The following is a 23600-nucleotide window of genomic DNA, read 5'->3' as shown; positions in this document are numbered from 1 at the left end:
CCACGGCGGCGCCCCGGTGCCCCTCACCCCGCACCCTGCGGGCCTGCACCCCTCCCAGCTGGGCGGCTCGGCCGGACTGCTGGCCCTGTCGGGGGCCCTGGGCGCTCTCCCCCCTCACCTGGCGGGGAAGGACAGCGTGGATAAGAAGCCCCACCTGTCGGGACCCGACTCGCACCCCGCAGGAGCCGAGCACCTGAGAGGTAAACGCAGCCGCTGGCGTCTGTCGGGGACGTGAGGTCGAGATCCAACAAAATACAATTTCCGGGGACAATTCTCTTTATTTTCACTGCTCATGCTGTTTTTCGTTTTTGGGGAGGGGGAAGGAAATAATTCTTTGTTTGCACAAAAAAAGTCGAGTGTGTGGAATGTTTAAGGAAGCCCAGCTGACAGCGTGTTTCGTGTTCAGGTTGCTGTCAGGTGGCCTTAAAAAAATGTCTGTGCAAGATGGCAGCTTCGAGCAATTTTTATTATTATTTTACAAGTGATGTGCATAATATTGCCATATAAATGTTTTATTGCACCTTTATGAAACGTAATTGTGCGAGAAGCTGATTCTACTGAGTACTTAAAAACCTCAGTTGAATGTATATTTCACATTTCTAATTTTCCCCTCTGTTGTCATTTCTCCGCTCCGGTGACGTCCAACCTCAAAACTTTTTCCTGCGTCCTGGCATTTGCTGCGGCGGCAGAGCGAGAGCCCGGCACAGTGAGTACCTCCCCGTTTACCCACACAGCTTATTTTGTATTTGTCTGTTTCACATGGATGGTTTGGTTTCGGGGGGGGGGGGGGGGGGGGTACGGTTTGATTTTCTTCTCAACGTTTGCACAGAGTTTGACTTCAAACCAGCGGGGAGATTAGCAGCGCGTCTCGGCTCAGTTCGACGGGCTCGCGCCGGATCTTTAAGCTCCGCGAAAGGCAAACGAGCAAACACGCGCGTTTAAACTGTCCCTTCTTGAGCAAACGGCATTTAACTTTCAGCTTGTTTGAAGAAGTTATTTACCTCCGCTCACGCAGGTATAGCAGTAATCCCTTCAAACCCTTTTTGAAACACAAGACGCCTCTAGTCATTTATTTATTTCCTCTCACCACACGTGACAGTGTGTTAGGGAAAAGCTCATCAGGTGCGGTTTGCGTAGACTGTCGGTAATCAGGGCGATTGTCATGTAAGCGCTCCTTTACGATTGAAATTCAGCCCGTCATGTTGTGCGCATGTTCACCACGTGACGCTGACAGTGCACACGCTGTGGTGTGTGAGTGAGTGTTTTGATGTTGCAAACCAAAATTGAGGCTGCAACAGTAGCTGTGTTTACTTGACCCCGAGAATTGCGCAAAACCTAAATATCGCAACAGAAAACTGGCAATGGAAACAACTAAACTTTGAAAAGCCTCAAATATTGCTGAACGGTTTTGTTGCTCTCTCTCTCTATATATATATAGATATATATCTATATATCTATATATAGATATATATATATAGGTATATAGCAAAAGTGTCATGGAAAAACTATATTTGCATTTACGCTGCACCGGACGTGACGGGTCACATGACCCAGTTCACTTCAAGTGAAAAGTGGCGCGTTACGTTTGGGTATAACAACCACCTTGACAGCAAACAAACAAAAGCCAACGTAATTCTCGTAAATCTCGTGGGACGAGGTTTTTTTTTTTTTTTAACGAGAACTATGTTCCGCGAAAGTTCTTGCAGTTTTCGCGGAACGAGATTTTACAAGAATTACGGGTTATGCGCTTCGCACCATTCACAATGGAATTGTGCTTTGTCAAAATTTTCGGAAAAAAACGGAAACGCGGCTCCCGACTTTGGGTCACACAGTTTGTTGTTGCCGCGGTTCTGACTTGTTGCGCCTGGTTCCACGCGTGGTGTCAACGAATAGGCGTCGCTTTATTTGGGTCGTACAGTAGCTTGCTTGTACTGAATGGATGTGGTGTGTGTGCGTGTGTGTGTGTGTGAGAGAGAGAGATGTGTGTTCTCTCACACACACACACACACACACACACACACACACACACACACACACACACACACACACACAAGATAGGATTTCATTCATTTCCACACTGCGTTTCCACTGCTTGTCAGCCAAATCTGACCTGGCAGATACTGTTGGACACAAGTCGCACATCCGCCCTCTCGTCTGTGTCCTCACACTCAAATTTAGTGACCAAAAAAAAATTAATAAATAAAAGCACCAATCTCGTTATCCTAATTCGTCACTCGACTGCTGAGCCGTTTTTTCCCCCCTCTCGGCGAAGTCGCGTCTCTCCGGTCTCGTCTCGCCCTTCGCAGCCCCCTTCACCGCTTCTGACGTCCCGCGTCACATCCCCCGCCTTTCACCCGTCAGTTGTGCACGTCTGACTTTGTCGAGGCTCAGGGAGCGACTGTGTGTTTGGGCATAACTCCTGTCTGCAGGCGGGTCCATCTGCGTGGCCCAGATCTGCTCTCAACTGTTGGCTTTTTTTCCCCTTCTTTCCTCCTCCCTCCAAATGAGCTTTTTAGCACGCACCCACACACACACACACACACACACACACACACACACACACACACACACACACTCCTCCAGCCTAGCCCTGCATTGTCGTGCCTATTTAACACCTCAGTGAGCAGATTACCCCCCCTCCCCTCCCCACTTACCGCCCCTGATCCTGTGCTTAAAGACTCTCATTGTGTTTAATATTACCACCGCTGAGGAGGGAGAGGGGCGGGGGGGTCGGTGGGGGGGTTTAGGAAAGGTAGAGCAGAGGGGGCAGCAGTCATATGACACTGTGTGTGTGTGTGTGTGTGTGTGTGTGTGTGTGTGTGTGTGTGTGTGTGTGTGAGACAGACATTGCTTATGTTTTGCGGGTCAGTGCTCCAGTACTCGGCTCACTAAAACCTTTCAATAAAAAAAGGGGAGGAGGGTGGGGGGGGTTGTCAAGGCAGAATACAGACACCCCCCCCCCCTCCTCCCCTTCCCCCCGACCCCTCCCTCCCTCTCCTCTTGTCGCCCTTTCTTCTCCTCCACACTCTCACACCCTCCCTCCATCCTCTCCGTCCTCTAATCTGCTCCCCTCCCTTTCCTCTCGGTTCTCACCCTCCTCCTTCTCCCCCCCCCCCCTTCCTCCTTCATTTACCCTTTCACCCATCCGCCCCTCCCCCTCCCCGGAGGCCCCGAGCGATTGCTCACCGGCCTCGTGCACGCGCCCGCCCGCCCGCCCGCCCGGCTGCGCGTCTGTGTGCGAGTTGGATGCACATTTCATTGACAGGGCCGGGACAGAAATGGACTCGACACGAAGCTTTAATCCATTAACAATAGGATCCGTTGGTCAGGAGGCTGCGTGCGCGTGAGCGTGCGCGTGTATGCGCGAGCCTTGCATCACAAGGGGTGTTACGCAAGTAACATAGTCTGTCACACACTCGATCATACACACAGGCTTTTACAGTCAATTGCACATTGTGCGTGCATACGCGCACACACACACACACACACACACACACACACACACACACACACACACACACACACACACACTGCAGCTAGTGGAGCCAGGAGAGGTAGCCCTGATGGATTTTAAGAGACACTTAATGTAATCATCAACTTCACAGAGTGTGTGTGTGTGTGTGTGTGTGTGTGTGTGTGTGTGTGTGTGTGTGTGTGTGTGTGTGTGTGTGTGTGTGTGTGTGTGTGTGTGTGTGTGTGTGTGTGTGTGTGCCACCGGTCAAGTGGGAGAAGAGGTTTCTGCTGAGTGGCAGCGCCGCTGCGTCCGCGCTGATGTGAACCCTGAACTCGTCCGAGTGCTGTTTTTCTAACCTGTTTGACTCGCGGCTCCACGGCATCAGCTGATACAGTCCCAATTGGAAGCGACAACGCTCTGCAAATCCCCCAACGTTTTCCCTCTTTGTCCCCCAAACCGTCCTTGCTTCCCTTTTTTTTTTTTTCTCTATTTCTATCTCATTTGTCTAATCTGTCCCGACTCGCTCTCCCTCTGCAGAGTAACTCGTTGCTGCCGGAGAGCCTCCGAAACTCGGATAAGCGGCGCAACGGGCCCGAATTCCCCAATGACACCAAGAAGCGCAAGGTGGAGGACAAGGACTCCAGCCACTATGTGAGAACCTGCTCCGCCGATGTCCCTCAGAATCATAATAATTAGGGATGCACCAGAACCGAGACTGGGCTTGAGCACTCAACTCGAACCTGTAAAATACGTACCGATACCACAACGTGTGTTTGAGTTATGTTGCACTTTTATTGTTTCCTACATGATTCAGTGTGTGTTCATATGTAGTTTAGATGCCTTCAGTGAGAAACTCCAATGTCTTTTCTTTCATTGGCATGTCTGTTGACATTGAATTCATAGGGTGTGTCCAAACCAAAACATACTGATGAATGTGGTTTAAATTACAGAACATCTCTCAAATTTTTTTAATTCTGTAATCTGTTTTGGCCTCATTAAGTACTTGGTATCTGTGAGTACTGAAAAGCAAGTACTCTATGCTATCGGTGCATCCCTAATGATGATGTATTCTTGTGTGTGTGTGTGTTCTAACTGACTGGTCGTCTTCACAGGACAGCGACGGGGAGAAAAGTGAAGATAATTTAGTGGTGGACGTCTCCAACGAGGTGAGTGCCTTGTCATGATTAGCTTGCAGTTCATGTTGTTTTCTTTCCTCCCGCTAACTTGATTCCTGCCCCCCTCACCAGGACCCCACCTCCCCACGGGGGACCCCCCTCCCCTCGCCACGGGAGAACGGCCTGGATAAAGCCCGCCTCCTCAAGAAAGACCCCTGCAGTCCGGCGTCGACCGCGTCCTCGGCCAGCTCCTCCTCCCTCAAGTCCAAAGAGATGCCGTCGGTAGGAACCTCCACCCGCCACCTCCTCCTCGTTTCATTTTCAACTTTTTTTTGAACGATATCTCATCTTCCGGAACCGTGTCTCTTCCACCAGCGCGACAAGGCGGGCACGCCGGGGCTGAAGTCGAGCACGCCGACGCCGAGGGGCGACTCCACCCCTGGCCCCAGCTCCACCCCTGGGATCCGCCCGGGTCTCTCCAAACCCCCCTCCATGGAGATCCCACACCCACCCAGTGAGCGCCCACACCGTCAGCTTAGTAGCTTCTACTGCTTCTGTGTGCCACTTTTAATCTGAATGGTTTTTAATGAAGATTTATAAAAAAAAGAACAACCCGTGCAGTGAACAGAGGTCATTACAAAGGTGAACACGCGGCAGGATGCTTGCATGGATTTCAGGAAGGGTCCCCAAACTATTCAGAATTTCATTTTTGAATATTGATGTGACTTTGTAATGTCCTCCTAGTTCTAAACAGTTCTAAAGACATTATGTCTTCCAGCCATTGTGTGCCAGTTAGAGCAGAACTGCTCATCATGCAAAGGAGGGAGGAAAAAGCTAAAACGCTTTTCTTTAGACAGATGTACACCCCCCCCACACCCCCCACCCCCCTTTCCCCATCCTCCTCGCTCACTCCAAAGTGACCCACCAATGGGCGTGGTTCCAATTTCATCTTTAGCACTCGCAACAGTGTATGAAAAAGCTTCCGTCCAACGTGATCTTTATCATTTTACCCCCTTCCCCCCCCCTCCCCCCTCCCCCCTCCCCCCTCCCAGCTGCAGGTTTGCGGACCCCCCTGGCCGTACCCGGGCCCTACCCAGGGGCCTTCGGGATGCTGCCCCACCCGGTGGGGATGAACGGGGAGCTGGCCGGTGCTGCCGGGGCCGCCGCCTACGCCGCCGGGCTGCAGCACATGTCGCCGCAGATGAGCGCCGCCGCCGCCGCCGCCGCCGTGGCCGCGTACGGCCGATCCCCCATGGTGAGTCCCCGACTGGATGAGCCGGAGCAAAAGTCTGGACCCTGTCTGAATTACGCACACACACACACACACACACACCACATTCTTTCTTAAAAACCCGGTGCTGAGTGCGAGTCTGTTTCATCCTGGCTTCCATGACAGTTTTTCGCAAAAAGTAAAAGCAATATTTCTAAAATTTCGACAAAGTGCAATTGCGATTTGCAGGCGTTTGCATTTAACGGTGTGCAGTGCATAGGACGTAATTCTCGTAAAATCCCGTCCCGCGAGAATCATGAGAATTCACGCGGAACGTGATGCTCGTTAAAGTTGTGCGGGGAAAGATTTTTTTTTTACGAGAAATGCGTTTGCTTTTGTTTGTTTTCGTTTGTTTGCTGCCAAGAAGAGTTGTGATATTTTTCTCTTTGATTGCTTGTAAAAAAAAAATATTCCGTATCCTCCTCCGTCCAAACATAACGCGTCATTTTCACTTGAAGTGAACCCCGTAACGTCACATCCGGACGCGTAAAAGTGCATGACACTCTTGCGATATACCTGTGTATGGATGCATCTGAAAAAGCACCTCATGAGAGCGTCAAAACCTTTTAGTGATATCTGAGAGGTTTCTCCAACTTCAGGTGTTTCCATCAGCAGTTTTTCTATTGCGATATTTAGGTTTTGCGCAATTCTAGGGGTTACGGAAACGCAGCTCGACTTGTTCTCTCTCTCTCTCTCTCTCTCTCTCTCTCTCTCCCTCTAACCGACTTCCTCTTTGCTGTTCCGCTCTAAAATAACGGCAGTAACGTTTGCACCAGTCGCACCTTCCAGGCATTTGTAAAGGAAAACTGGCCACGCCTTGACTAAACACCTGTCGCTCTCACACCGCTTCTTCCCCGTGTCTGTCAGTCTGTGGTTGCACAAGTGAGGGCTCACCAAATACAAATGTTGGCTGTTTATTGTTTGGTTCAAATATTTATCATCCTTTTTCATTATTTAAAAAAGAATTTAATCAGTCATTTCAATGCCCTTTATTGAGGCAGTTGGTAAACAGGACTAAATTTCATTCAGAGTAAACAGTCTCATTGGTTTGGCCGATTAATTAGCTATTCATTCATTAAATAGTGAACTATGCAAGTGAATGAATAGTTTTTCCAGTATACTGTGGACATATACAAAGATCGTGTCTACCCAAAATAATGAATATTTGACCTCAAAATAAAGCAGTCCAGTTCCTGCTGACTAACATCAAATTTTCCCCAAAAACTTAGGATACCCCCCCCCCCCCACTAAACCTGATGCTTTTCAAAAGGGACCCCAACAAGGACTCCCTCATCAGTGCCCCCTGTGACATCATACAGGGGGTGGCCGCCTGCACCTTTTCACCGTAATCCCCACGGCTGTGTCGGCATTTGGAGTTTGACCTCGGTTGACCTCCGCCTCCGCCTCAAGGGCGCCGCGGCTGCATTTCGCTTTGTCTTCTGCGCGAGAGGACGTGAGCAGGCGTGCACGGTGGTTCTATCGCCTCATCAGTCTTGGCCGTGTTTGCCCAGTGTTTGCGACACTGTTTGAACAGGTTCTGCAGACTCAGAGCTGTGCAGGAGTCTGGCCATCCTTTGATAGGGCCTCGGGCTGTGTACTCACCAGCCTGTCACTGTGTGTGTGTGTGTGTGGTTACTGGCGGTTCTACCGTGTTTGCCGACTCTTAAAGTTGTCAGTGTGACGTGCAGGGTGTGTGTGTTTGTGTGCATGTTTGCTCAAGAGCGTTTGTTTGCCGTGCGCTCGGCAGTGTTTTTGCTGCGTATCACATGTTTGCATCAACATGTGTGCATTTGCTAATGTCATAGGTGTGTGTGTGTGTGTGTGTGTGTGTGTGTGTGTGTGTGTGTGTGTGTGTGTGTGTGTGTGTGTGTGTGTGTGTGTGTGTGTGTGTGTGTGTGTGTGTGTGTGTGTGTGTGTGTTATGTCATGTCATGTTTTTCTGTTCTTTCCTTCAGGTGGGGTTTGATCCTCATCCCCACATGCGAGTCCCTGGGATGCCCCCCAGCCTGACTGGTATCCCTGGCGGCAAACCGTAAGTGTATTTGCTGTGATGTGTGTGGTTGACTGAAATATCCTGTGGAGCCACCGATCTGGGCCAGTGTATCTGTCCAGGTTACTTACAGCAACTCTGTTAGGACAAACTACATTGCGTCGAATAGATCGATCAATCAATGGATATATAGATAGACAGACAGATCAATACAGTAGATAGATAGACAGACAGACGGATTGATATATAGATGGATGGATGGGTTGGGAGGGTGGGTGGATGGATGGATAGATCTGATACAATTATATCCATCTATTATATCTATCTATATATAATAATATATCAATCTATCTGTCAATCTATCTTTCTTTCTTTCTTTTGGCCGCGCTGGATGGATGGATGGATGGATGGATAGATAGAGGGATGGATAGATATAATGTAATTATATCTATCTGTATATAATTCTATTATATCTTACCTATTGATTGATCTATCGATCTTTCTTTCTGTCTTTTTTTCTTTCGATTCATTTTTCGATTCGTTTCGCCATGTACTTTGTCCTAATAGAGTTGCCGTATGTGACGTCGTCGGCAGTCGCCGGACCCCCAGACAGATCTCGTAGCCTTTACAGACACGTCATTGAAATGGCCCGATCCCAGGCAGATCTCGCCACCGGACAGATTTTCTACCTGCACCGGGACAAACGACCCTCTCCCCTGTCTCCCCCTCCTCAGCGCCTACTCCTTCCACGTGGCGGCCGACGGTCAGATGCAGCCGGTGCCGTTCCCGCCGGACGCCCTGGTCGGCCCGGGGATCCCCCGTCACGCCCGTCAGATCAACACGCTCAACCACGGCGAGGTGGTGTGCGCCGTCACCATCAGCAACCCCACCCGGCACGTGTACACCGGGGGGAAGGGCTGCGTGAAGGTGTGGGACATCAGCCACCCGGGGAACAAGAGCCCCGTGTCTCAGCTCGACTGCTTGGTGAGTGGGGAGACGCCGGGGTGGTTCGCATTGAGGGGTCTTGGTAGAAGGAAAACCTCGGAGGCAGAAATGATTTTAACTGGTGCGAGGCGATGAGCAAAAAGCCCGTTTCCTGTCCAGCGGTAGAGCTTTTTGGTCAGGATGGATTGTCCTGGTTAAGACAAGCATTCATTTCTGATCATATTTAGTTTAGTTAAGTTTAGTTTATGTTGAACATTTACATGCAGGTACATTCAAGAAACAAAACAAACTAAATCAGAATCATCGAAAATATATTTAAAAAAAAACAACAACTAATATTGTACCGTAAGTATTAGTTAATATTTTAACATAAATTCTCATATGAGTTACTAATAGGTAGTAATTACTGCTAGTTACTAATATATATTAGTAATTCTTATTATAATATATAATATAAACTAAATTAAGTTATATTATTAACATATTATTACTAATGACTAAATAGTCATTAGTAATATGTAATGTTATAAAATTGTAATATATATATATATATATATATATAGGTAATGTTGTTGGTTCATGTCAATCAGGTCACACCGCACACAACCCATTAAACATTCATAAACCAGGTCAAAAGGGGGGAAAAAAAATAATCACATTGCTATTTACTTTTGTATCAACTTCTTTGTCCTTTTTCATCCTATGGCACCCGTCCCAAACTGCAAAGCCTGCAAACTAAATCCCCTCTGTGTGGATTCACATGGTACAACATCCTGTTCAAACACGAACAATGTTTATGTGTCATCAGAACCGAGACAACTACATCCGCTCTTGCCGCCTGCTCCCAGATGGCCGGACGCTGATCGTGGGGGGCGAGGCCAGCACGCTGTCCATCTGGGACTTGGCCACGCCCACGCCCAGGATTAAGGCGGAGCTAACGTCGTCGGCGCCGGCGTGCTACGCGCTGGCCATCAGCCCCGACTCCAAGGTGTGCTTCTCCTGCTGCAGCGACGGCAACATCGCCGTGTGGGACCTGCACAACCAGACGCTGGTCAGGTGAGGGCGCACCGCCTGCTCTTCCTTGCGGCCTGTTCAGTTGCTGCTGCCACAAGGTTACGCATCCCGTCTTCCAAACAAGAATGTCGGCATCACAGGTTCTCAACTTCTGGAGTCTCAGGACCGACAATCTTTTCCTTAACATGAAGTCGCGACCCAAATTTATTCCTCAAAAATAAAAACACTCGATCCATTTTCTCTCATGTCCAGTAAATAAATTACAGACATTGTTTAATTGAATTGTGTGTCCTGAAAAAAAATAAAATAAAAAAAAAAAAAAATATATATATATATATATATATATATATATATATATATATTTAACCTCCCACGAAGCCGAGACCTACTTTGGGGTCGCAACCCACCAGTTGAGAAACGCTGGTCTACATGTTGTAGTCGGAGGCAAAATAAACCTGGACTCGACTGCGGTAAAATAATTCAAGCCTCTGCTGCTCGGTGCAGTTTCCCGTCAGGACGGGAGAGTTCCAGCAGTCAGGTGACAGGTGGTCATTAAAGGTACAGCAGCCGCCGCTCAGTAAGCAGGTTAGAACAGGTCGTTGCTCGAGAGCGCGCTACTTTGTTTGGGTGCAACTGACACCTGTTCGGTGCTGCAATTTCCGTTTTCCTGCGTCCTCTCCGCTGCTGCACCTGCTGCCGGCTCACGCAGCGTTTTGCATATCGCCCTCACACGGTGGCAGCGTTCCAGTGACCTTTTTCCAGGATTCGGGAATTTCGTTGTTTGTTTTCATATCAGGTGCTGAACGCGCTTGGAATTCACCCCGTTCAGTTCAACTGCGTCGGAGCGGGAAGTTCACAACCGCAGTTTTCTCAACGTCTTTGCAACAACGCGAGAGCGGCAGCTGATGGGAAAACACTCTGAGCCCCGTTGTTGTTTGGTCGACTGCAAAGAAGCGCCGTTGTTCAAACATCTCTGTTTTTATTTGACTCTGAATGTATGCGTGTGTGTGTGTGTGTGTCCTGCAGGCAGTTCCAGGGCCACACAGACGGAGCCAGCTGTATCGACATCTCCAACGACGGCACCAAGCTGTGGACCGGCGGCCTGGACAACACGGTCCGCTCCTGGGACCTGAGGGAGGGTCGGCAGCTGCAGCAGCACGACTTCACCTCGCAGGTGCGCGCACGCACACACACACACACACACACACACACACACACACACACACACACACACACACACACACACACCTCTGTCGTCATCCTCTTCATACGGCTGCGAGTTAACGAGCCTCTCCGGCCTCCCTCCAGATCTTCTCTCTGGGCTACTGTCCCACGGGAGAGTGGCTGGCCGTGGGGATGGAGAGCAGCAACGTGGAGGTTCTTCACGTCACCAAACCAGACAAGTACCAGCTGCACCTGCACGAGAGCTGCGTCCTCTCCCTCCAGTTCGCCTACTGCGGTAAGCGGCGGTCGAGTTATCGGGGCTTTTTTGGTGACATCACAAAGGCTTGATTCCCACAAACGTTCATCTTATTTTGATGATTTTTAAAAGTGGAGCCAGCAAGAACTTTCTCTTTTTTTGGGCGGGAGTCAGACACGGATCGTCAGTCATGGAGCCCTCCACCACCACCACCAGTGTGATTGTGGTGTGAATGAATAATGGGTTCAATGTATTTTGAGTGCATAGAAAAGCGCTATATAAATCCAATCCACTATTGTTGTTGTTACTATTATTGTTACAGTAAATGAGTTAATTCGTTAATCACATTATTGGCCAGTGTCCTTCATCATTCCTCGCAGTGCAAAGATACTAATACAAAAACCCCAGAATCTATAACCCTGAAACACTTCCTGTTTACTCACAGTTGTGTGTGTGTGTGTGTGTCTCCCGTCCAGGCAAGTGGTTTGTGAGCACAGGGAAGGACAACCTGCTGAACGCCTGGAGGACGCCGTACGGAGCCAGCATATTCCAGGTGCTGCTGCTGCTGCTGCTGCTTCAGCTTTTTTAAATGCTCTAATTGTGTTTCCAACCAGCAGCACATCTCATCAATCACTTACATGACCCCCATAATGGGCGATTTCCTGCTGTGCAGGTTACACTTTTGATGGATGGGAGGGCTGAAAAGAAGCCCCGCCGATGAAATATCGCGGCAGGAATTCCTGAGTCGGCATTGTCTTTACGACGCCGTAAAAGCTACTTTGCCTTATTAACCGTTATTGATATCGGGGATAAATTACGACCTCCGTTCGCTTGTCGCCAACGTGTCGTAACTTCCTTCTTTTTTTTTGCTGTGTGTGTCCTCAGTCTAAAGAGTCGTCGTCGGTGCTGAGCTGCGACATATCCGTGGACGACAAATACATCGTCACCGGTTCGGGCGACAAGAAGGCCACCGTTTACGAAGTCATCTACTAAATTTGTCCGGGCGCAAGAGGAGGTGGAGGAAGAAGAAGAAAGAAAACAGGAAGTTTAGCTTGTACACGCTTTCTGAGACTTTCACATGTAGCCAAAAAAAAAGAAAAGAAAAGACAACGGGAGCGAGCTTCACTTTTCTGTCTTATCTGCTGAGGACGCCGCGCAGAAAGGTGAAGGACGTGTGACACGCCTGGCGTCTGAGTACTAGCGGACCGGAGCGGGCCGTCAGCAGCTAACGGCAGAACACAGGGAACCCTTTGAATGTACACGTTTTTAAAACGTCACCCCGCTACGGACTGCACTCGTTCGCAAAAGGACAATGACCACGAGGACGACGACGAAGAGCGAAGGCGGCGCTGGATTGCTGCGCCCGGGATCGGACGCTGGTTCTCCAGAGGTCCGTTTCGTGGCTGTGAGCCGCTGGACGAGACGAGACGGAGCTCGGAACACTCGGAGCTGCGGGGGAGGCTGCAGAACGTTGCTCCTCTGCGCCGGGACAGTTTGACCGTAAGAACCTCAGCGGTGTGACGTGGTAGCTGTTCTGTCTTTCATACAAGGTGAGGAGTCCTGCGCTCAGTCGCCGCACCGCAGTAGCGGCCGCAACCACCCGCGCTCATCCACTCGACCCGCCGTTTCAATTTGAAGGTTTCCTGATTTCGGGCGTCACCAAAAGTATTCCAGTAGTTTCTTTGCAAAAAAAAAAAAAAAAAGTGAAAAAAAAAAAAAAGAAAAGAAAAAAGTGATGCTCTACAGCAGAAAATTCCCCTCTGATTGACACGAGGCGAGCCTCAAACCTTCAAATGCGGATGGTAAAATGCCAGTCAAACGGGGTTTGCAGCTCTTTCTTGATGAGGTCAGTAATGCTTCCAGAGCCGAGGGAAGGGGAGGAACTCGCAGAGACACTGGCCTCGCTTCAGTCCGTGTGGCGTCTGAATGGTGTCTTGTGTAATTGCTCTCACTACCTGGAGGTGGAGCTAGAAGTGCCACTCGATGAAAGCATTCTTTTTGTCGTTTTTTTTTTTTTTTCGTCAGCCTACTGTAACACAAACAGCCTTTTTTTTTTTTTTTTTTGTTCCTCCTGCTGCGGCGTCTCCACAATGCGACACCCGGTACGTTCGTCTGCGGCCACTCTTTCACTCAGCGTGATTGGCTGGAACTCACTCTCTTCTCTTGTGGGGTGGGGCGGGGGGGGGGGGGGGGGGGGGTCTTTTTAAAATGAGCCCCAGGTTGCTTCCAGACGTAAACTAAACCTGGACTCTTACCTTACCACTCCTTAATAATAAATATGTCACTATATGAGAAGTTGGTCCCACTGCAGAAACCTAAAACATGGTAACATAAAACAGTGTTTTGACCGCTTTAAATCCCTTCTTCTGTGATCACCTGAGCAGTGACCAAGAAACAGACTCGCCTTGTTATCTTCTTGGATATGTGACTTTGTTCTCTCTCTCTCTCTTTCTTTCTTTCTTTTTTTTTTTTTTTTTTAATTGCCTTGAAAAGTACAACTGTGTCATTTTGTGTCCTACTAAAACAGAACTGTGGACAGACCAGATTTATTTGACAGTCTTACAGAGTTTAGCACACATACTGTTTTTCTCAGTTGTCATGATTTTTGCCTCTTTGGTTTTTTTTTTTGTGTTATTTTTACTTAATTTCTTTGTCCGTTGAATGTTTGTAAAAATGTACATATGATTCCTTTCTTACAGGACATGCTTTAGAAATAACAAACTGTTTTTGTATGTCTTTTACATAGGGAAAAAATACTCTAATCGGGAGATATACTGAATGGTCTTAATGCTAGCTAATCTAAAATGATTGAAATATCTAGAAAATAAATGGTTTTTGTAACTTTTGTGTGCTTTTACATTTTTTTTTCTTTTTTTTTTTTTTTTTTACTGATGTCCTCATTGATGAACTCTCTCAGGCCGACTACACACTGTATGATTTTTGTCCGTACAAATAAAGGATAACCACTGAGAGAATTGTGGCCATCTTTGGTCTTGGCTCTTCCTGGCTGAGACGGTTCGTGGGTGTCCAACTCTTGGCAACAGCAAGCAACAACTTCCTGAAAAGCTCCCATGTGATCTTGTGTTCAGGCCAACAGCGTATTTCAAAACCCATCGAGTGATGTGGGCCTCGACTGTGTTTTTCTACAGCTTTTCTACTTTTTCTGACAAATCTGCTGCTGTTCGGTGAGGAAACTCGTTAAATTGAAGACCAGTACGGACATCACACCGGTGTTGTATCGTGCTCCAGCTGTTTTGTTATTGTGCGACGAAAGAGGTTAACCGGAAATTGACAGGCTGAAAACGCTCATATCGCCCCCTAGTGTTGGGGAGGAGGACACGTCCCCGTCAATAATTTGATTTTCTCAGCTGCATGGAGACGGGGACAAGGGGAGAAGAACCGAATTTTGAGCATAGCTCGATTAAGCTGTGCACGTAAACGTAGTCGCTGACCGATGAAGAAAGGAGGCGGAGCTACAGTCAGAGTTTAGGTGTGACTATTGTAACCTTTAAACAATGGCTGCGTTGATGCTGAAAAATACCTAGAATTGTATCACTACTCACTATTTTGACATTGAAAAAAGACAGAGACCGTGAATTTTTTGAAATTCAATAGTTTTTTTTCCTCTCTCCCTCAAACGTCACCTCTCTTTTGACGCGACCATCCAAATCACCAGGGATTTTTATTTTTTTAAGTGGGCTCCTTCCAAGATGGAATACGTGAATTAGATCCACCGGATTTGGGGAAATAATTCCGAGCCCAGGGACAGAACCGTGTGAGGAAGCCGCTGGCTAATCTGCGGCTGCGCTTATAGATTCTTAAAGATGGGAGGTTCCCGTCCTTCAGTGGGGAGCAGGGCTGAATATCCAGCCTTTCATGGGCTCTGAGCCGCTTTCACTGGATAAAGACACGAAAACCAAGACGCTCACTCAAACAGGAAGTTAGCGCGGTTGTGTTTGGTTTGATTGTTGTTGTTTTTTTTGTCCGGCCTATTGAATGTGAGGTATAGATAGTGGCGGGCCAGAACAGCTGTTCAAAGCTAGGGTGCGTTAAACATCCTGCTCCAATCCCCCTGCTTAGCACTAACACCCACAACAAACAGACTATCTCTCCCCCTGATGTAAACTGTAAATCTGATTAATTACTGTGAATATATAAATCTCCGTCTATCCTCGCTCCCCTGCTCTCACACACACACACAAGCGCGCGCGTTGAACAGTGTGAAGCGATTATGTGGCAATTACAGCAGTAACGGTGCCAAAATGAATGCTGATTCTTGGGGGAGGAGGGATGAGGGAGGGTGTCACTCCAAGTTTTCCCCCCTCTCTCTCTCTCTCTCTCTCTCTCTCTGCTGCGTTCTCTTTTTTTGATCACCGCCGCTGTTGCTGCCTCTCCCCGATACACAGACGGATTATTCCTCCTAAATCTCCCAAATCCCTAATCCTATTTATCTCAACGCCACACAAAAAAAAGGTGCTCTCTTCCCACTGCTTGGCTCGTGTGTACAGTGCGGTCGGCGGGCGCGGCTGTGCTCGTATATACCTCTCTGTGTTCCGCACATCAGCTACTGTATAGCAACATTTAGAGCCGCGCTCCCCTTCCAAGATTCTGCGTTTGTTGTGGATTTCCAGTTGTGTGTGTGTGTTGTGCTTTTTTTTGTGCTTTTACATGAACTCAAATCATTTCAGCTGGTCCGTGTGCAGAACGGACGGGGGGGAAACAAAGCAGACAAACAGCCGAGTGTATTTTGGGAGTACAGGGAATTGTGGGGCTGATATTAAGATTTTCAATTCCAAAGTCTTATTGAGACACACAGAGGAGGGAATCCTGCCGTACTCCCAGATTTAATTCAGTCCTCGGCGGCATGAGGAGGGAATTAAGGCTGGAGCTGCCGCCATTAACGCGTTCAGAACCTCTGCATCTTGTTACGCCTGGCTCCTCTCCTCTTCCTCCTCTTCCTCACGCAGGTCTGCCACGATGCTTTTCTTTTTCCAAATTCTAAAATCTCTTCTAATTTCTTTTCTCTCCTCTGCGCCCCTACCGGGCTCGGCACTGCCTTCTCACCGCGTCGTTCACTTTGTTCTCCGCAACTTTTTGCTCACCACCGACTGGGAAAACCAATTTTCTCTGTGAAATCAGGCCGCCTGGGGGCCTCTGCACTTCTTCCCCTCTGTGCTTCAAACTCCCCGAGTGGACTCGGCACCTGTTTGGTGTGTGTGTGTGTGTGTGTGTGTGTGTGTGTGTGTGTGTGTGTGTGCAGATGAGCTTAGAGCTGTTTCCCTCCCAAGGTGAGGTGCCGTATTGAGATGACCAACACTGCTGGACTTCCAGGTATCAACCAAAAAACACCTGCCACACACGCACACACACGCACGTACACACACACACAGACACACAGACACACACACATGCACGCACGTACACAAACACACAAGCAAAAGCACATAATCATTTCCTTCTGATCTCTCTCACACCTATGCTGAATAAATATGGCTCTCTAATACACACACACACACACACACACACACACACACACACACACACACACAAAATGAATAGTGTTTTTCCCCCCCCTCTCCTATATGCACACAGATGCAAAACACACAGACACCGCTGACTGCTGCACTAGGGCGATAGCACAACTCTGTCCTGTCAACACGTAGGATAATCAACTGCTGGGGATTGTGGGTAAGCTGTAATAATCCCTCGCATGGAATATGGAAAGCATCAGAGAGTTATTCAATAGGACACAGATAAAGAGTGTGTGTGTGTGTGTGTGTGTGTGTGTGTGTGTGTGTGGGATAGAGAGCATGAGGCTTTTTCATCTTTAATATGCATCTTCACCTGAAGCGGATGGTCAGGCAGTTATTGAAAACACACTGGTTTTCAGCTGAGCTCTGCCACAGAGGCTGCAGCTGCATCATCATCATCATCATCATCATCATCATCAACAGTAGCAGCAGCAGCAGCAGCAGCAGCAGCAGCGGCAAAGTCCTAATTAAGAAGTGTGTGCCGAACGAGCCTCATTTCCGCGGAGGAGCCCCAGAGAATTGTGCATCATGTTCACAAGCGGAGCTCCCGCTTACATCTCCATCAGCTCCGTGTCACTGTGTTAGCATCGAATTAGGATGTCGGAGGCGGAAATCCGCCCACACTCCCGAAGCATTCCTGCTGAGCCGTCTGTCTTCGGCAATCTGCCGGAGGTCGGGTGTGCGTCTTTATTATTTTTTTTTTCAATCGCAACCTGTGTAAGTGAGTTTCACGCAAGAGCCGCAGAAACAAAGAGTTCTTTGTTGAAATGACTTTAAAGAAAATATGTAACTACCGTTGTGGCCTGACAAGAACTGGACTTCCATAAAACACGTAAACGGGTTAGCTCGACTTAAATTGGGCCGGATTGAATTTCTCAGACAAACACGCCCGGGTATTGCGGTTTGCTATCAAATCATCCCCGCACATATAATACACCTTCGCTTTGAAAACTGTCCCGGGGCGCAATGCACATGCGCCACAGTTTCCTGTCAAATGGCACGAGAGCAGGACTGCAGCAAGAAAGAGAAAGAAAAGCAGACGCAGGGAACAATACTTGGCCTTCAATGCACAAACTTGTTTCATTTTACTTGGATAGCTAACTTAGTGACCAGCCAGTCGTTATGTCTGTGACTCAACAGGTCAGCTGGTGGTCCATGACTCAACAAGCTGAGCGCCAGCAATCCCAATGGTCAAAACAATGACCGATCCAAACGCTTGGTTTGGGCGTCCAGTGAAATGTTCACGTCAAGCTACAGCTACACTGACTGAACTGAGGCCCTGTTTACACAGAAACGGCATTTTTTTTTTTGCAACTGACAATTTTCAGAAACACTCAGGAAAAAAAAAAAAAAAAACAAGTTTACAAAAGAGCCGTCTTTGAAAATGTTCCCGTTTACACAGCGAGGCTGGAAACGACTGGAAACGACGATGTAGTACCTATGCCAGGCCTGGTGTGGCGCCAAGAGTTTAATCCCCAAAGGCGAAATAAGGAAAAGGAGCTTTAAAAAAAACAACAAACAACAACCTTTGGTTTCGGTCTGTGCGGTTTTACTGACAAGAACACCAGGTTTGTGTAAACGCAAGACCCAACCGCATAAAAATGTGCGCGTTTTTCAGAGAAACCTGCATTCATGTAAACAGGGCTTTAGTGACCGGTCGTCATGTCTGTGACACAACAGGTCAGCTGGAGTACGGCCCATGACTAACAAGCTGAGCACCAGCGATCCCAGTGGGCAGAACATGGACTGATCTTGGTTTGGGCATCCAGTGAAAATGTTCTCGTCAAGCCAAAGCCACACCGACGCAACTCCGAGTGCCTGCGCTAATAATGTTCATAATGAGGAATCGTCCACCTGTCTTCGATTAGTGTTTGATTTCATTCTCACCATCTTTCCCGTTGCTGCATATGGCCCTGAAAGCTCTGGCCAGAGGATTGATCGTCATCCAGCCTGCTGTCTCCACTCACCTTGTTCCAGGCGTGCTGGGAGTGATTAGGGTATGAACGAGCGGCTGTCAGACACAGTGCCTGGACTATTTCAACCCCCCATGTGCCCCCCCGCCCCCCTCCCACCACCACCACCACCACCACCACCGCCCACGACTCTGTGAAAAGTCACCCTGTATCGATCCCCTAAGTGAAGGCAAAGTGCAGCAGTTTGCTAATCAGAGTCATTGATTACCTTTGGCCTGAATCATCCCAGCTGCTTTCCCCCTGCAAGAGCACGCACGCACACACACACACACACACACACACACACACACACACACTTGCAAGACAATTCACCAGGTGCATAATTGCGGCGGCGGGAGGAAGTGGCTGACGGGCGGAGACACATCATCAACGGCGGCTCCTCCCCAGAGTCCAGATTTTCGGGGGTTTTAATCAGTTAAATGCGTGCGTGGCTACGTGGCTAATCTGCTGGATAATCTCACTAACACTTTTTATGGGATTGCTCGCTGCGGCGAGGATTACCGCACCGCAGATCACAACTCGATTTCCATAATCCACCCCCCCGCCCCCAAACCACCCCGATAAAACTCTGTTTGTCCCCGTCCCGTCCTTTTGTGAGACAGTAAAACGCCGCTTGTTATTTTTTGGGTTAGGGTTAGCTGGTGTTTTTCTTCTTCTTGTCCTTGTATTTCATTACTGCCTGCATGTGCCCCCCCCCCCCCTCCCAAACCACCATGTCTTCTGGCTAATGTCTTGTGTGTGTGTGTCCGCGCAACATATGTGCCAGTGTGATTTATTTCATTTTATTTTGTTCTATTTATTTCTTTATTTATTTCTTTATTTTTTTTATCTCTGTCCGTCTCTCTTCACTGACCTCCATTTTCTGCTCCGAGGGTCTGCGCAATCCCCTCATGCGGAGAGAAGCTATAAAGTAAGCAGGGAGGAAAGTGGGGGAGGGTGAGATGGAGGGGGGGAGTGGGAGGAGGGAGAAGTAGCAGGGAGGGGGGGGTGTGAGGAGGAGGACTGAGAATTGGGCTGGGAGTTAAATATGATCAAGGGAGGAGAGACGGGAGAAAGGCTATAAAGGGAGCCGTGTGTGTGTGTGTGTGTGTGTGTGTGTGTGTGTGTGTGTGTGTGTGTGTGTGTGGAACGGTGGCAATGCAGGTGCAAATGGGGCTTTAACTGTATCACACTCTGGCAGCTCTTTCTCCATCACTTTGCGGGTGAGTGTGTAAGCTTGAAGATCCTGTTTGTGTGTGTGTGTGTGTGTGTGTGTGTGTGTGTGTGTGTGTGTGTGTGTGTGTGTGTGTCACACCCATGGGGCCGTTACTCTGTCAGTGCTCAGCAATAATCAGCGTCTGTCTCCACCCCCCCGATCCATCTCCACCTCCGTGCCTCTCCTTCCTCTCTCACTCCCCTCCTCCTCCTCCTCCTCACACTCCTCCCCCTTCATCCAATCTTCCCCCACTCCCTCTTTGCAAACACACACACACACTCTTCTGTGTGTGTGTGTGTGTGTGTGTGAGTGTGAATTGATTCAGCCTCTGCCCTTTCTAAGCGCTCTACAAGCACCACTGGCCCCTCACTCTCCACTGAGCAGCATCTGTTTCACACTCCACTACTGCTGTACACCCCGTCACTCCATCACCCCCCCCCACCCGCCGAGCCCTCACCCACTGGATTCGCACGTCTCCCCTTGTCCGTCCCCCCTTCTCTTTTGCCCCCGTGACGCCGTCCCTCACGCTCACGCAAATCTGATTTCCTGTGCAGCTCCGTCTCTGTTGTCCTTCCTCCCCCAGCTCAGCTCGCCGCGCTGTGTATTGATTAAGGCTCAGTTGCTCCGTGTGTGAAAAATCTGGAGAGTTTACCGGCTATCAGCCAAGGATTAAATGGAGGTCCTGATGTCTTCATGGCAGAATTACCGGAGGGTTTAATTGCCCCGTGGCGAACGGAGCGCACAACTGACTCATCCCGATGGGGGAGTTCGTGGTTTGTGGCGCCAAAAACACAAAAAAAACCTCCATTCGGCTGCGTGACTTTGAGCAATAAACACCTTTCTGAAGCAGTCAGTGGCTGGACAGAACAACTATAATACCACATTTCACTCTTGGGATTGTGGACGACGGGTGACAGTGTGGATTACTCTTGTGCACGAACCACCAAGAACCCAGACTACAGATGAAATAGCGCAGCGTGTGTCGTCTTTGTCATCTCTGGGCCTGTTTACACGAACACGGGTTTCCCTGAAAATGCCAAAAAAAATGTTGTCGTTTCGGCCTCTCATTTACACAAAGTTGGCGTTTTCACAGAATCCGTACATTTTGAAAACGCTCTTGAGGGTGGGAAAGCTTCAAAGCGCCTCCTTCTATGTCTTCGTGTAAAATGCTGAAAACGGTCTTTAACGGCTTTTCTTAGGTCGCCAGTTTTGCTGCTAATAATGATGATGATATGAAACATATTAAAGAAAATAATATTGTGCTTTGAATCTTCCATTCGTTTTCAACCTGAAACTGATAAGATTGCAAGGCAATATTCATTTTTCAGATAATGAAAAAATAATAAATAAAGTTGCCATTTTTATTTTGGAGTTAATAAGTAGTGGCTTTAGAAATAAGAAAAAAGCCATGTTCCCTGAGGAATTGGATTTTTTTTTTTTGTGTTTGTTTCAGCAGGGCATTGAAATGTATTCAATAAACTATGTTGCCATGCAGCTGTGTTGGTTTAATGGTGATGGATCAGTTTCTCTCAGTGAAACTGTTTCGCTGAGATGGAAATGATTCTTTGTCCAGTTTCTGTGCAGTCGGCCCGCTGTCTGTGTCTGTATTAGCAGTAAATCAACAGATTTAAGGCACTGGCATCGGATTGGCAGGTACTCATCTTGAGTCATTTCACAATTTTTGCAAGCCCGGTCCGGTGTTCATGTGTCAGGTCAGTGGTTTTCAAAGTGGGGGCCGCAAGGGGGCGCTAGAGAGGCCACAGAAAATTGGGGAGAAGATAAGAAAGAAAATGCAAATAGAAAATAATAGAATTAAATATATATTTTTTTAATTATGAAGGGTTTTTAATTACAAAGGGTTAGAGTTCAGTTCCAGTTGGAGTTAGGATTGGGATGGGGTTGAGGTTAGGGTTGCGTTCACGGGTTGGGGTTACGCTTGGGGCTAGGCTTTGGGTTGGAATTAGGGTTGAGGTTACAGAAGGGGTTAGGGTTGGTGTTGGAGTTAGGGGTTGGTGTTGGAGTTAGGGGTTGGGGTTGGAGTCAGGGGTTGGGGCTGAAGGTTACGGTCGGGGTTAGGAGGGTACACTACACATTTTGTCGAGTGATGCAAGTCACAACGAAATTGTCCATATTTTGAAAACGTAGCGAGCAGTTCATGGCGTCACCTCCTGAAAAGACGAGGAATGTTCGAGGCATTTTTCATGAATGTTGTGTTTTTTTTTTTCGACGCGGTTTTCCGTGCCGGTTCAGAATGTGGCAGGACTTTTGTTTCCGAGCGCAGGTGTACGGGCAGCAGGATGCAGGCAGAGCAGCCCTCTGCACACTCAGAGCAGCCTGCTCTGCTCAATCAGGTGGAGCTCCGACTTTGAATAAAGGGACTTAGTGTGTATTTCTGATTTCCCTGGGAGAGACGGCGAGACGGGGCTGTGACACACAGCTCGGAGAGGAGATAATTACTGTTTCCTCCTCGCGCTCCTCCCCCGCCCCCTGCCTCCCTCCCCCAGACTTCTGTGTTTTTTTCCTCTCCCTCCCTGCCCCCCCCCCTCCTCCCCTCCTCCTCATTGCTCTCCCTCTCCAGCTGAGTGATTACCCCTCATTAAAAATCAGAATAAAACATTGTTAGCGCGGATCGTTAGGGCGCTACCCCACCCCTCACCCGCTACTCCATCGTTAGCACTCAGCAGCAGCACTAAACGAGCGGCCTTTGAGGAATGTTATTCTAATTCCAATTAGCTCTTCAGGCTTGGAGGGAAGCCAGGTCGGCGAGAAAAACACTAGAGCGACGGGCACACGCGCGCCAACGAGGGGCAAACACAGCGCACAAGCACGCACACACACACACACACACAAACACACACACACACACACAAACACACACACACACTCTCTCTCTCTCTCTCTCGCTCGCTCACTCTCTCTCTTTCACACACACACATACACACAAAGTAATCATCTCCCCCTGTTGGTTACTTACATGCACACACACACACACACACACACACACACACACACACACACACACACAACACTTTCACACAAGCATTAATAAACTGAAGTGACTTGCACGCTCATTTACAAGTGACAAACCACACACACACACACACACACACACACACACACACACACACACACACAGAGTGCTCCGCGAATAGCAGTGGCTAATGGCTTTGGCAGCACTCTCACAGGGACCTGAAGAGCAATTAGGCCTCAAACTACACACTGTAAATCCCATCTGATTACTGCGAGTGTGTGTCTGTGTGAGTGTGTGTGGTTGTGTGTGTGTGTTAAGCGCTGTTTATCTGCCACCAATTACATGGCCTGGCCACAAGAGAGACTCAGTGGATAAATGGAATCTATAAACAACACGCACATTCTCACACACACACACACACACACGCACACACACGCATGCACGCACACAAAACTCAATAATGTAGGTAAATGTGCACAGTCATACAGTGAGCTGCCCACACACACACACACACACACACCTGTGCACACAAACACACACGCACAGGCTGTCTTATCTTTTCATGTTGGTGTGACAAGGATTTAGTCACATGACCTGCAAGACAGGAGCAGCCAGGCGCCAAAACTAATTTCCACCTTCAAAGACTCCCTTATCTCCTCAGACGCCTTGTGTATATTTATGTGTGCGCGTGTGTGTGTGCACATTTGCTGGCATGTGGCTGTT

General features: G+C 48.5%; 1 protein-coding gene across 1 annotated transcript; it reads left to right on the top strand.

Annotated features, from left to right (window-relative positions):
* Window positions 1-4: 4 nt before the first annotated feature.
* On the top strand, window positions 5-14182 carry LOC142884124 (transducin-like enhancer protein 1; the record flags this gene model as incomplete). The annotated part of the gene is made up of 14 exons (XM_076019612.1): window positions 5-200; window positions 690-706; window positions 3992-4105; window positions 4567-4620; window positions 4702-4851; window positions 4945-5083; window positions 5622-5824; window positions 7794-7870; window positions 8563-8812; window positions 9582-9829; window positions 10814-10961; window positions 11096-11246; window positions 11684-11760; window positions 12093-14182. Coding segments are annotated over 14 exons (1932 nt in total), but the record flags the coding sequence as incomplete, so codon positions are not given.
* Window positions 14183-23600: the final 9418 nt, after the last annotated feature.

The sequence above is a fragment of the Nelusetta ayraudi genome, unplaced genomic scaffold, assembly GCF_046127955.1.
Source record: "Nelusetta ayraudi isolate G7.1 ecotype Tasmania unplaced genomic scaffold, CSIRO-AGI_Nayr_v1 ptg000010l, whole genome shotgun sequence".
NCBI lineage: Eukaryota > Metazoa > Chordata > Actinopteri > Tetraodontiformes > Monacanthidae > Nelusetta > Nelusetta ayraudi.
This window is presented reverse-complemented; position numbering and strand designations above follow the sequence as displayed.